General features: G+C 34.6%; 1 protein-coding gene across 4 annotated transcripts in view; it reads left to right on the top strand.

Moving 5' to 3' along the window:
- The window catches only part of SEMA3A (semaphorin 3A), a 504,012-nt gene that overhangs the window by 343,372 nt on the left and 147,081 nt on the right, over positions 1–13,559 (top strand). For all 4 annotated transcript variants that reach the window (XM_082632321.1, XM_082632319.1, XM_082632318.1 and 1 more), the window contains one exon: positions 8,759–8,878. In XM_082632321.1, the coding sequence (XP_082488447.1) occupies positions 8,759–8,878 (120 nt within the window). The remainder of the gene's footprint in view (positions 1–8,758; positions 8,879–13,559) is intronic.

Raw genomic sequence — 13,559 nt, 5'->3', positions numbered from 1 at the left:
ATCCTTAGTTGTTATTCATTTTTAACATATATATTATTACATGCCTGTCAAATTTATCATGACTCAAATTGCAGGACCTCAACAACACTAATTTTTGCCAAGTGAATGCAACTGAGAATTTGAAGCTACACATTCATCTGAAATTGCAGTACAGTCTAAAATGCGTGTTAGTCCTTGAATTTCATTTACTTTTTCAAAGGTCAAAGTTGACATCAACTTAATTTTTTAAATTTTATTTTAGGGACTTCAAGGCATGTTAAAACTCTAAATGGATAATTAGAATTACCTTCTGATTCTATAAAAATCATAAGGTTTCATTAAATCTCAAAACCCTGATGTTTAATTGTTGGGAGATAATTTTTCATGGATCTCTCACACTTCTGTACATCTGATGAACAGAGGCGCTCTTAAGCAAAAGGATACTTTTAAAATAACCTTGAGAAGTAGAGACAGTGTCTCCCTCAGAGCAAAGGTCAGTTATGCTCACCTGCAAGTACAATGAACATAACATATTCCTCAAAATGTAATGGCCAGGATGCTTATGCCTAGTATATAAACTGTTCAGGTTCCCTCAACCCAGGGCCCTCTTCTCACTGCCCAGTGGGAATTGGTGCTTGGGTAACTGGCATGAGAAATGCTGATACTTTGACTACTGATATTTCTGTAAATAATAAAGTCATTTATCTCTGATTCAGGAGCTGTATATCTTCTGCCAGCATCTGCAAAACTGTCAGGGTAGCTGGTTATCTTACAAGTAGAGCAGAATCATAGACCCTTTACTGCTCCTGAAAATATTGATTATAAGTTTTTGTGGGCACCCTAGATGACCTCACAAATGAAAGACTGTGGTCACTTTATTCATTTTTAAGTATGATTCCATGATGAAATTTGATGATACTTTAGGTAAATAGACAACTGATTCCTGATGAGAGCAAGTGAAAGGCTTCTTATTAAATGTCGCAGAAATGAGCATTCAAATTTTCATGTGCATTCATGTGTGTATGTTTATTTCAGTTTGGAGGTAAATAACAGGCAAACTGATAACAGTTTAAATTCAATATTCAAAGAATACTAGGAATAATGATAGCTAACATCTATTGAAGCTTACTATGTATACTAGGTATTATTCTAAATCATTTCTTTTATTAACTCATTTATGTAACTCCTTTTTGGTTATAAGATACACATTTCCTTTCAAAGGATGTAGTTCCAGCTTACCTAAGTGATACACCACAATTCTGCCACAGCTATTGAGAAACAGTTGCTGTACTTGCTGTTTGACTGTGACAATGATTCATACCATCTACCACTTTGATAAAAAGAGTGATTATAAGTTTATAATTTATAGTCCTTACTGTTGGAGGACTGGAATTTTTTGAAAATTCTAATGAACAAAATATAACTCGCCTTTGTAACAGGAATGAGCACAGATTAATATTCAAAACCAGTTTTATTAAATCCACCTCTCATTACCACCAAGTATGGGCTTAACCTCTTTTAACTGTACTTAAGAAGAAATGAACAATTCATAATAGACTTCTTGCCCAAGTCATGGCACAGTGTGTGGAATGGTGTGAGAGTTAAGTGGACGTGAAAATATTCTAACCAATAAATGATTGATTATTTAAAGAATAAGATGTTACTCTTCCGTTAATAAGCGCTAGGCATCATACTATGTACCTTACATGCATATGTCATTAATACCAATTTTAGTTGAAGAAACTGAGGCTCAGAAGTCCTAAGTAACTTTCTTGTAGTCACATAGCAAATGGAAAATGATGCTTTAATAATTCTAACCCCTGTCTGACTGACTTTTAAAGCATCAGATTAGTATAGGTAACTACCTTCATGGTATTTCTGTTTTATCATTTTGATTTTATTATTTTTATTCTATGTTTTTCTTAAATTCTTCAAGAATACCTTTTCAAATGTAAATACATACCTAAGAATAAGTAACATTTTCATTAAATATTAATGAATATAAACTAATTTTTAAATTCTAAAGTTTAAACTTTTAACTGTATTCAGAAATTATTTCTAAAATTAATATATGTGTATACATAATATATATACATATAAATGTGTGTGTAATCCACATATATTATAAATATGGAGTATATGTGTAAATGGATTATTGTAAATGGTTAAAGAGCCTCCATTTATTAGAATATATGCTAAGAGAACATTTTATATTATTAATTAATTATAACATTTAGTACTTTGGACATTAAGGATTTCAGCCAAAATTTTTTTACTTTTGATATTAACAAGGCAGAGGGTAGAAAAGAGGTATATATGAATTTTAAGAAAGCATTTCTCTAGGGCTTCCCTGGTGGCGCAGTGGTTGAGAGTCCGCCTGCCGATGCAGGGGACACCGGTTCGTGCCCTGGAGCGGCTGGGCCCGTGAGCCATGGCCGCTGAGCCTGTGCTCTGCAACGGGAGAGGCCACAACAGGGAGAGGCCCACGTACCGCAAAAAAAAAAAAAAAAATTCCTCTAAAATCTGGATTTCATTTTTTTTCTCCTTCCTTAAAGCTACATCTCATATGTGATTAAAGATGCAATTCATCTCCCTTATTTGAGTATTAAATTCATTCATGATAAATGCATATATGTGAGACTTAATATGCCAGCTAATTCTGTCCACAATAAATCTCTTTAGATTGTAAATCTACCTACTTGGTGTAAACCATTGACTTAGTTGCTTTAAGGCATGAGCACTAAGTATTCAACAACCTTGCATAATATTGGAAACCACAGAATGTCATTATTGAAATCAGAGTAAGGTTTTTGACTACATAATAGTTCTGATCTGGCAGGAAAAAATATTCAGGTTGGTTTCGTGTAGTATTTTACAATTGTTTGCATTCATTTGAATATGAGATGAAGAAAGGTTATGCTAAGTACATATTGTATGGACCACCCACAGTCAAATAACTCCAGTGAATGGTACAAATGTAATAATTAATTAGATCGATAGCACAATGTAAAATAAAATATAAGCCAAAAGTAGACATTATCAACTTCTCTGGTCCATATGACATTTCAAAGTGAAATTGCTCAAAGCTCCTTTAAATAGTAGAAGAGAATCACATTGGCTAACTTTTGCTAATACCATGGTCTGTAGTGCTTAGGCATATAATTTTGACCATGTTTGAAGGTTTCAAGTAATTTGAAAGAAAAATGTTTATAGAATCTTAATCAGTATTTCTAGAACTTCAAAACAGATAGTCAATCCAGAGGTGAAAAACCAGTCAAATGGGATGCTTAATTGAAATGAGCATTTAAGTAAAATGTTTTGGTATCCTTGGGCAGGAGTCTTCATTTAGTCTATCACATCGTTGAAACCAAGTTAGAATTTATTTTCTAATTGTCATGGATTTGAAGATGATATACTTCAAGTAATATGAATAGACTCAGATACTTAAATAACTAGCCATGAAGTAATGCCATCTTAGTTGTCCTAGTTGAATCAGTATGTTTAAAAAAATTCTCTGAAATCAAAACAAAACAAAACATTGAAGTGGAAAGGTCCATTGGTTTGATTATACCATCATTCTTCTTAAAAAGGAAGGGGAAAATGTCTCCCCAGATGGACAGAACAGGCTACTCACTATTTCATCAGGTGGATATTAAAAAGTTCCAAGTCACAAATTCAACATTAGATGGCTAAGACTATAAATAGGACACAGTTAAGTCTTAGTTCTATTAGACATGCCTCTTTGAAGAAGAGATTTCTGACATCCTTTAGTGAATGCTGAGGTATTAGGAAGACATGATTATGGATGATCTGATCACAGCTGTAATAGCACAGTGTTAAAAGAAAAAAAGACAAAACATTATTGCTAGGTAAGCATGGAACAGCTTAAATACAGAGAGGGATGAAGTGATTGATGGGAACAATCTCACGGATTACTGCTTTGGCACGAAGATTCTCCTATTCAGCCAGCTTGCCAAATAAATTGACCAGAGAAAAAGAAAGTCAACAGATTAACTTCAGGAATTAAGCTTATTAATGGATTTTCATGCAGAAATGTATCCACCCACCATGATAGGAAAAGGCTTCCTTTGCTTTCCCAGCTGCTACATTATACATTAAAATATTTCAACATAAATTGCTGATGGGATAGAGACTTTTTTCCTTTTTAAATGAATGTTCACTGACCTGAGGCAATGTTGTACTATATCCATTAATGTTGAGCTGATTTATATTTGAACTAGAACAAGTTGTTTGATTTAATCATGAACTGAATATAGTTAAATATAGATTGTTCATCTTCACAGCCTTCTCTCCTCTTTTCTCTTCTTTTATTTAGAGTAAAATTTCACTGCTCCATCCATAATTTAAGAACATGCAAGGAGGTAATTGGAATTGGAGGTAAATTACATTCTTTTATAGAAAGTGTAATTATCAGAAGTTAGTTAAAAACACCTCTATTCTGTTTTAATTTTCATGCATGGAGCAGTTGTTTTGACAGATGGATGGACTTTATTTTTGTAACTGTCCGGGAAAAGTCTTTGTAATACAGTCTAATCAGTGCTGCATATTTGTAATGTTTGTTTTTGAATCACTGTGCATTTGGCTTCTATATCCTTTTCTGGGGGTAGACATTTTCTTTCTAAGTTATTTTTCCAGGCTAATATCTCTGTGTGTAATTCCTCTCTACATTTGACCTGAAGGCGCTAGAAACTCTTAAAAAATAAGTGTAAATGGTTTGTCACTAAGGATGATGAATCATTGCTCGTCACGTGTGGCCTTAGGTTTGCTGGTTTATAACTGCCTTTACTTTTACTACTAGGCTAAGTTAACAATTTATAATGCTGTTGTTCTGGAGTACATTTCAGTAAAATAAGAGGTCACTGTGGTTGCCTGACTCTCGGGAAGCCAACTCGTGGCTAAACTTGTCTGTGTGTATCAACTTAAATTCCAAAAAGGATCCAGGTTTGAAAAATGAATTCATTTTCAACTGATTACATTCTCTTTATTATGTTGTAAATCCACCAGTGCTGAGCAAAGCAGTGCAGTAGTTGAATGCCAAAAAGTACATTACATTCTGAGTTTTAAGAATTGTCATGGTTCAAGCAAAGGTCAGAAACACTCTTCTTCTGTCTCCCTAGAGCAGAAATGTGTGAAGTGTGTTTCCTTTTTCTGCCATGCTTCCTTTTTTTTTTAGAGGAATGTCCAGGCTGCTTCCAAATAAAATGAATATCCCGTTTTGGAACACTCAAAAACCTTGGCAGCAACAAGCTGGAGAATGAAGGCAAATGAATGACAGGGATTGATACTCTTTTATGTAGGTTTTCTATTTAAAGAACAGTTATTACTCACAATGTCTCTTTCAAGTTTTGGGTTCTTCTCTGTGCAGTTCTTTTAATTCACTGTTTCTTCCTAAATTGTTATTGATGAGTTTCCTTGCAGCTATTTTAAACCAATTTTGAAAGTATTTCATTCAATTTCTTTGTTTCAGTTCAAGTGTCTTAACATACGCTCTAAACCCCAGAAATTTCTCTCCATTCTATTTGCATCAATCTTCACTTCAAAATAATGTTGAGCTAGCCCTGAGGCACAGAGACAGTACAACCTGCTGCCACCTGGGAAAGTTCACTGGGAAAATCATTCCAGGCCTCAGGCCAGTAGGCTGGGTCTGGCTGCTTTGTAGGACAGATAGAATCCTTATCAACATTCTCAGTAGAACCCTTTTCCAGGTTTCACAACTATAGTCCTGTGATTTTTTCCAGCAGCTCTGTAGAGGAATAGTTGTCATATTAGAGTGGTGCTTCTTTGACAGTTAATAGAGAACAAAATAAAATTAGGATATTCAGTGTGGCTCAATCCCCTAGTTCTCAAGAATCCTGAGAATTTTTCAGTCAATAATTATTGCTAATCAGTTACCCAATCTATGAGATAAGAACCCACAGATTCTATAATCTTAGAATTCATAACAGTTGCAGAAGTGACATAGCCTTCATTTGTATGCACAAGTATCTTTGCTCATGAAATATTTCCTTCCTTTTTTTTCCTTTATTGCAGAGAACTAGGGTCTATTCTCAAATTTCTAGGATGCCCTTAGGTGTTAGTAATGAGATTAGAGAAATTGGGTTTGTATTTTAAATTGCCTGCACATCTTTATAGGTATGACTGTGGGCAAACTAAAACCCTGTTCTTTTCTAAAATGAATGATACATCCATCTGAGTGTGCCACTACTCTTTATTAGAATATCCGTTTGCTTACCAATATGTGTGTGCACATCCAGTTTCTTAATTTCAACATATGGTGCTGGAACTGGTTGTTTATAATCTTGAATGCTATAATATTGAGTCCATAGTCATGGATAGCTGTCTGTACGTAAGAGCAGAGCATGTGACCACCTACATGTTTCAAAGAAAGAGGTGCCATAAAACATTTTCCTGAAAATGACTTATTTCCAAAGGACTGCATTTTCTTAAGAGTACAAGATAAGTCCTTTGGGTAAGACTCATGAATGTCTTACTTATAAATGAGTTTGTCAGATGTTTCCCTGTCCACAGCCTCTTTCCTCTGCCCAAGAATCCATGCCCTATCCTCTTGGGGAAAGAGGAGAAACCGCTACAGAATGGGGAGTTTGTGACTAAAAGTCTTGGAAGTTAGGTTATATCTGAGCTTATCTAAGGTTATGTCTAAGGTGTAGCGTGTTGAAAGTGGTACATGGATAAGATGCATGTACTCTTTAAGCTAGGAAATTTTTCTACATAGAAACTTGCAAAATCAGTTGATTTCAGTGTGTAATTTTCTATGTTATAATACCTTGCTAGACAAAAGAAGGATTCAGGATCTAAGTAGCAAAACAGTGGGAGAAATTAGATGTGTATTTTAGTTACTCCCCTAAACTACTCAGCATATGATAAGAAAGCATGAGGAGTCGTAACTGGCAAGTTTCATATTTTTCCTTAAAAAGATGTAATTCACCTTTGGGATGATATGTTTATAGGTCATCCTCAGATGTCATCCTAGAAAAATCAGTGATGATGGAAAGCAAGTATTTGAATTTACATAACAATTACTCTTCTCAGATTTGGTCTGCTCTTTATTTTATGGAGGCAATAAAGTTAATAACAAAATCATCAGCTACAATCACAGAATACAAGTATCATGTGGAAATGTACTTAAATAATTGTAACACCTCAGTTATAAACACCAACGGACTACATAAGTCTAAATGTATTCTGAGCTTTTACTTGAAGAGTCGCATGTAGAGAGTGACTTTGGGAGTGTTACACACTTAGAGGCGCAAGGACAAACCCAATCCACCGTTATGTTTGCCAGCGTTACTTGCAGTATAGTCTGCTTTTGATCTTCATCTGCATTTTTAGTTACATATTTGGCTCTTATTTATAAATGTTTAATAGGCAAAAACACAAAACTGTGTATAAGAAAGTCTATGATCAATAACAATAATTTTCAATGTAATTATTATTTACCATATGAATACTCAATTGGATATTAAAAAATAGGTATTGTATATTCCATGACAAACTCATATTTTCCACTTAAAATTTCTATTTAATTTTTAAGATTTTCTGTATGGTTAATAGACCATAACATTTTATTTGAAAATATTTTGATAGTTTGAATTTCTCTTTTCATTGTTTTATTTTTACAGTATTGATATGGACTCATCTATTTAAAAACAGTTGGCAAAAATTATGTCTTTTCTGCTCTGGATTTCTTTGGCAATAAAATTATCTAGTTTATATTTTGACTGTCTGATTTCTTCCCCTAAATCTTTCCTTAACAGGAACAAAAGGCTAAGATTCCTATTTGTTTGTAGAACTACATGTTCTTTCACAGGATCTTTAGATATAATAGAGTATATAGAAAAAATATAAAGAGCTCTGTCCATTTATCTCTTAGGTGACATTTTATTTGGGTAATAAAATGGCAGGAATGTCTAAACTTCTATAAATAATAATAAGATATGACTATAATTCCCTCTTATAAGTAACTGTTTTTTACCTGGGGGATCCATGACTCATTGAGCAGGGGATGCACGTATGGGTTTAGGATGTACGTGAACTGCATGAAAATATTTATTAATTATAGCCACTCTAATAAAGACCCTTCAGCCTCTAGACATCCCACACTCTAACACCTTCTCTATCTCATCTTATACCCAAATTGTCTTTGGGGGTTAAACGACTTTTTCAAGAGAAGGTGGTTTTGTCTTCTTAGGGTCTATAAAGCTCACTAGTAAGAAGCACTACTGAAGTTCAAAGTCAGTTACCCATCATTATGAGTTACTAATGATGTTTCAAATTCATATTTAATAGAAGGTTGTATTACCTTTTATTTTTGATTTACTTTTCCAAAATTAAACTCAGAGCTGACTTTTGAAATTTTCACCATTGTTATGATTTAAATAATTCATTAATTAGCCATATAATTTGCTGTTTCCCTCATTTCTAGAAAAGTCACATATGATAATTGCTTATCTATAACTTTATTCCACTTTTGTATAAATAAATTATAGTTTTAATAAAAACATTAAAGAGAATATTGTATTTTGCCCCCCAAAAAATAAGAACTTCTATATTTCATGTAATAATGCAAGCAAACAGCTTCTGTATTTCATGTAATAATGTGAGCAAACAATAGAATAATAAGCCCTAAAAATTATGTGAAAGGACACAGAAGAAATCTGTTCAAACATGCCTAGCACCCTAGAGGATACTTCAGCCATGCTGACCACTAGAACTCACTGGTTTTCCTTTTGTTTTACAGAAAGAATGTGCTAATTTCATCAAGGTGCTTAAGGCTTATAATCAGACTCACTTGTACGCCTGTGGAACGGGGGCTTTTCATCCGGTTTGCACCTACGTTGAAATTGGACATCATCCTGAGGTAAAGCTGGCTTTTAAAAAACGGTGTTTGTCCATGACCCCTTCCTATTCAAATGCTTCATTACTAATTTCTTCAGTTCATTTAGCTTCTAGTTGCTATTCATTGGGACCTACTTCGAATTCAGATGCCGTTATTAATTTTAATCTGTGAATGCAAAAAGAATGAGACCATCAGTTAACAATAACTGTGGAACAGGAGGAAGGACGGAAGAAAGCATTTGCTTTCGCTCTGGATTACAGAGTCCAATCCATTTTGCATGTGCAGCAGATGTCAGCAGGCTGAATGTGTACTGTTTTCTCCTTCATTTGTATATTGCCAGCTTTCCCCTCCATTTCCATCCTTAGCCAGAAGTGTCTGCCACCGCAGTTGTTTTCTTCTGCCCAGGGATTAAGAAAGGATGCCATACATGTGCACAATGATCTGATCTCATGTGTGACCTAAATTACTCACATTTATGTTCTTGCTTAGCTAGGCTTTGCTTTTACATTTTGGGCTCTTATTTTGTCAGTATAAAAAAGGAAAAAAAATGTTTATTTGTCTATTACTCCTACAAGATGTTTTAGTGAGAAAATTTAGTGAGGAAATTAAAGTTAGGTAAATTTAAGTACAACTTGCAATTAGGGATGTATTTAAAGGAAACGTTACTAGTAGGAAAGCAGTTCCATGAATTGGATTTATCAATAGCCTTAAATTATAAGCCCTTTTATAATTTTTGGCACAAAATCCTAAGAAGAACAAAAGTGTTCATGTGGTGAGAAAATCATTTGTGACAGAATTTTCTTTCAAACTGGAATTTAGAAATACTCAACAGATAAAGAATTTGTTCCCACAATATTTCTGGAATCCTAAAGATAAAATATAATTTACATGTTAGCCACTTCTTTATAACTTAAACTCTACAGCCTTTCTCTATATTTTCTTAATGGGTACAAAAGTGTTACAAATATGTTCTTTCAACCCAAAGACCTAGAAATCAAAACAGTTTGTGTTGTGCCTTCTTTGTATAAGAAGACACCTTCGAGGCTATGTGGTTTCTAGACTGAACACAGTTATTATGACTTTCCTGGTGATCCTGGGAAGATAAAAACCCTTTACCAAGGTCTCACCGGCATAGACATTTGCCCTCATCAGCCTCTTCTCCCACTACATCCTTCTTCCTTCCTTCACAAGTATGCATACTGTTCTTGCTGACATACCCAAGAGTTTTAAGTAAAAATTAACTTTAAGGAAGGGCAGTTCCACTTAAACTACTTGTTTCATATTGATGAAATTAGGAATAATTTCCTGCACACGGTCCTGGAGACTTTGCATACTTAACTTTTCAGTAACTTCTGGATAAATCTTTCCCTCTTTCTTTCCTTCTCAGCTATTTCCTATAGTCAGGCACCCTAAAATTGGGTCTCACTTCTCTGTTTACTGGAGACAGCTCTGGAGAACTTTCCCCATGTCGTATTGCACTTTTTACATCTGCCAGGCATCATGCTGTATAAGACAGTGGGGTCCGGACAGCTGAGCTCCAAGCACAGGTTGGTGGAAAAGACATGGGCTTTAGGGACAGATCTGGCTTCTGATCATGTTCGACAACTTACTGGCTGTGGAACACTGGAAAAATTACTTAACCTCTCTGAGACTCTGTCTCATAATATGTAAAAACAAAACAAACCTCTGTGATTCTCAGTGTCCACATGTTTCAAATGAGAAATTGACTTACTACCTCCAACTGCCTTCCAACCCTCCCAGCGGGGCGTGACCCACTGACATTTTTTGCTGTAGAAACTCAGGGAGTTCTAATCCCATCAATGTTAAAGGCAGGTCACCTGGCCTCACACTGCAGGGCTTTGGTCCAACCTCAGTTCAGTACTGGATGCTTGATAAGGAGCAAGCTACTAACTTTCTTTGTGTCTTTGTTTCTACTCTAGAAAGTGGTAATGAGAATGGTCTCTACCTCATACAGTTGTTGTAAGAGTTTAACGTTGTCTAATAGGTAGTAGATACTGAAAAAAAATGTGGATTATCATTTTTAAAATAGAAATATGTATCTCAGGCTGAAAGGGGTTTCAGGTTTTATGGTGATAATTATCACCTTGCTGTTAAATGTACCTCATTCATCAGAGGTTGTATGTTACTGCACTGGGCTCTCATTGCTGCCAGGTCATTCTGTACTTAGCTTAATTTCCTCCATTTTTAAATTTGAAGCTTAGATGATCTTGGTGGCCATTTAAATTAACATATCATATATTGTTCCTGTATTTTTACCATTTTCCCCAAAATGTAGTTTTGTTTTTTTTCTTTTTGAAGTTGCTCTTTAGCAAAGCTCCTTCCTTCTCATCTCATCAACTACTTTATTGCTGCTTTATGGATGGGTGGGGGGATGCAGAGATACAGCTTTTGGAGCCAGGCCATTTACCCGGGAAAATGAAGGAGGCCATTTCCTCCACTGAAATAAATAAAGCTTCCTATCCAATCTCCTTAAGGTGGGATATTGACGTACAAGTATTTTCCTGAAATCCTAAAACTCAGAACCTTTGAGAGAAGTCCTCCTTCAGAAGCTCAGTGATCTTGATTTGCATGGCAACTATACATGGGGAGATACTGTTCCAGACTGTTTAGGGGGTCAGAGGGAAAATGATTATGCAATTACCTGGGGGAATTTGGAGCAGTCTAGACAGTCAATCTAGGAAATTCTGGAAAAGATATTATCACGATGGCTTGTCTAGACAACATAAAATTTAATTTTCAATGCTTAAGCTGCCCTAAGAGAGAATCTGCTTTAAATTGATCTATATTGGTACTAAAAATACTACACTCGGATTTAAACAGTTATGCTGTTTTTGAAGTTGAGAAAAAAGAGACAATATGTGCTTCATGCCGTTGGGAAAATAATGTTGGTAATGGAAAGATTGGAAGAATAAGAAATAAAATAACAATCAGTACTGAGGCCAGGATTGTTGGATAAGAGTTCATAAGGTCTTATGAAGTTTGAATTTAGTAACTTTTATTTACAAGGATGGATTTTCAGAGAGAACCAAGACAAATATTTCTCCTATATTCTGGTTGAAAAATAGCATGTATACTTTGCTGTTCCTGCCCCATTCTACATAAAATAATGAAATAGTTTACTTTTTAAACTTCTGTCCAGCCTTTACATATTACAAATAATTTTATCATACAAAAAAGACATTTTGCTTTTTGCTTTTATCATGACTTCATGGACATTTTAACATCCAGTTTTTTCTTTGCAGTGCTCTTCCTTTAAAATAACTCTTTGTCTTAACATTGAGTCCCCAAGATTGTTGAAATCCATTGTTAGAAATTATGGACTTACCATTCTAGATGGCTGGATGCCACAGAAGTAACGACATCACTTTTGAAACAAAGCAAGACTCCCTTCATCATTTAATAGCTTCAGATCTTATACGAGGAAATTAGCAATTCCTTTTAAATAATGATGAACAGTTTGCAAAAAAAAAAAAAAAAAAACAAACCTTGTTTAGCCTTCTAATTATGAAAATAGACCCAGTTTTGCTCTTCTAGCATTTTAATAGCAATATTTAAACTCCTGAATACTGTATTCCAAAACTACTCTTGCTGTATAGTGAATGCCTTATGACCACACACGGTATGTCATTTATTGCTGTATTAAGCAGATTTTGTGTTTGTGTTTCCTGTAGTACAATTGGGAATTGGTAGACCTATTAATTAACTCCAGTTCTATAAGATGTGTCAGTCAATTCTTGGTTATCCTCCAGTAGTACTTGACATCGCAGATAACTGCCAGTGAGGTCACATGCTCTATACGTATGTGTGTGTTTATTATTAAAATGCATGCAGAGTTCACGGAAGGAATGATTCAGAGCTAGAGTACAGATGAGTTTTGTGTTTAAGCTTTCAGCATCCATGCCATTCAAATGAAAAGTGTAAGTCATCCTTACGAGACAGAATATTCCCAAAAGGCTTATAGTATATGGTATTTCCCTTTCAAATTTACATCTGTTAATAAAAAAAAATGTATGAATTTAGGAGGAGTATAGCTTTTTGAAGAAGTGTCTGGATGTTTTCTCAAATTCTAAATGGGCCTCCTCCTTATACTGGGAAGGAAATCTAAAGAAAGATGGACCCAGATGAGAGCTGGAAAATATTAACTCTATAAATACTCTCATAATGTCATCATCTCAATTTATGATAGAACCAAAGGGACATTAAGAAATGCAGTGAAGCTTAATGGCTATCTCGAAGGTCATTTCTGCAATGACAACTAATATATCAAGATGTAAAATAAAATGTTTTGTCTGGTTCTTCTCTTCCACCAAGAATAAGAGTTTGCTTTTATGTAAAACTTTTAATCACATGCTCTTAGTAACAGTCTCCAGGGCCAAATACTACTTAAGTGGTAGCTAATTTATACATCTAATCTAACTTTTTCTAATTGAGTTATCTCTCTCAGTGTATTATGTCATTGAGTCCAATAGAGTACAAGTTTATTTCTAAGAGGAAATGCTAAAGCTAAGAAATTTAGATATCTTGGTAAAGCAATGAGGCGTTGTTTTGGGGTTGGTTACACCATTCCATCTTTCTTAGATCATGTCTTGGAGTCTGACTTCTCCCACTTAATGTTAGTAGGTTAGGTGGGAAAAGTCAGGATTCCTTGGTGATTTCTTCTTGGCTTCATCATTTCCACCAG

This window comes from Mesoplodon mirus, assembly GCF_964341445.2.
Source record: "Mesoplodon mirus genome assembly, chromosome: 9".
NCBI lineage: Eukaryota > Metazoa > Chordata > Mammalia > Artiodactyla > Ziphiidae > Mesoplodon > Mesoplodon mirus.
The sequence above is the reverse complement of the archived record's forward strand: the minus strand, read 5'-3'. Positions and strand labels throughout refer to the sequence as shown.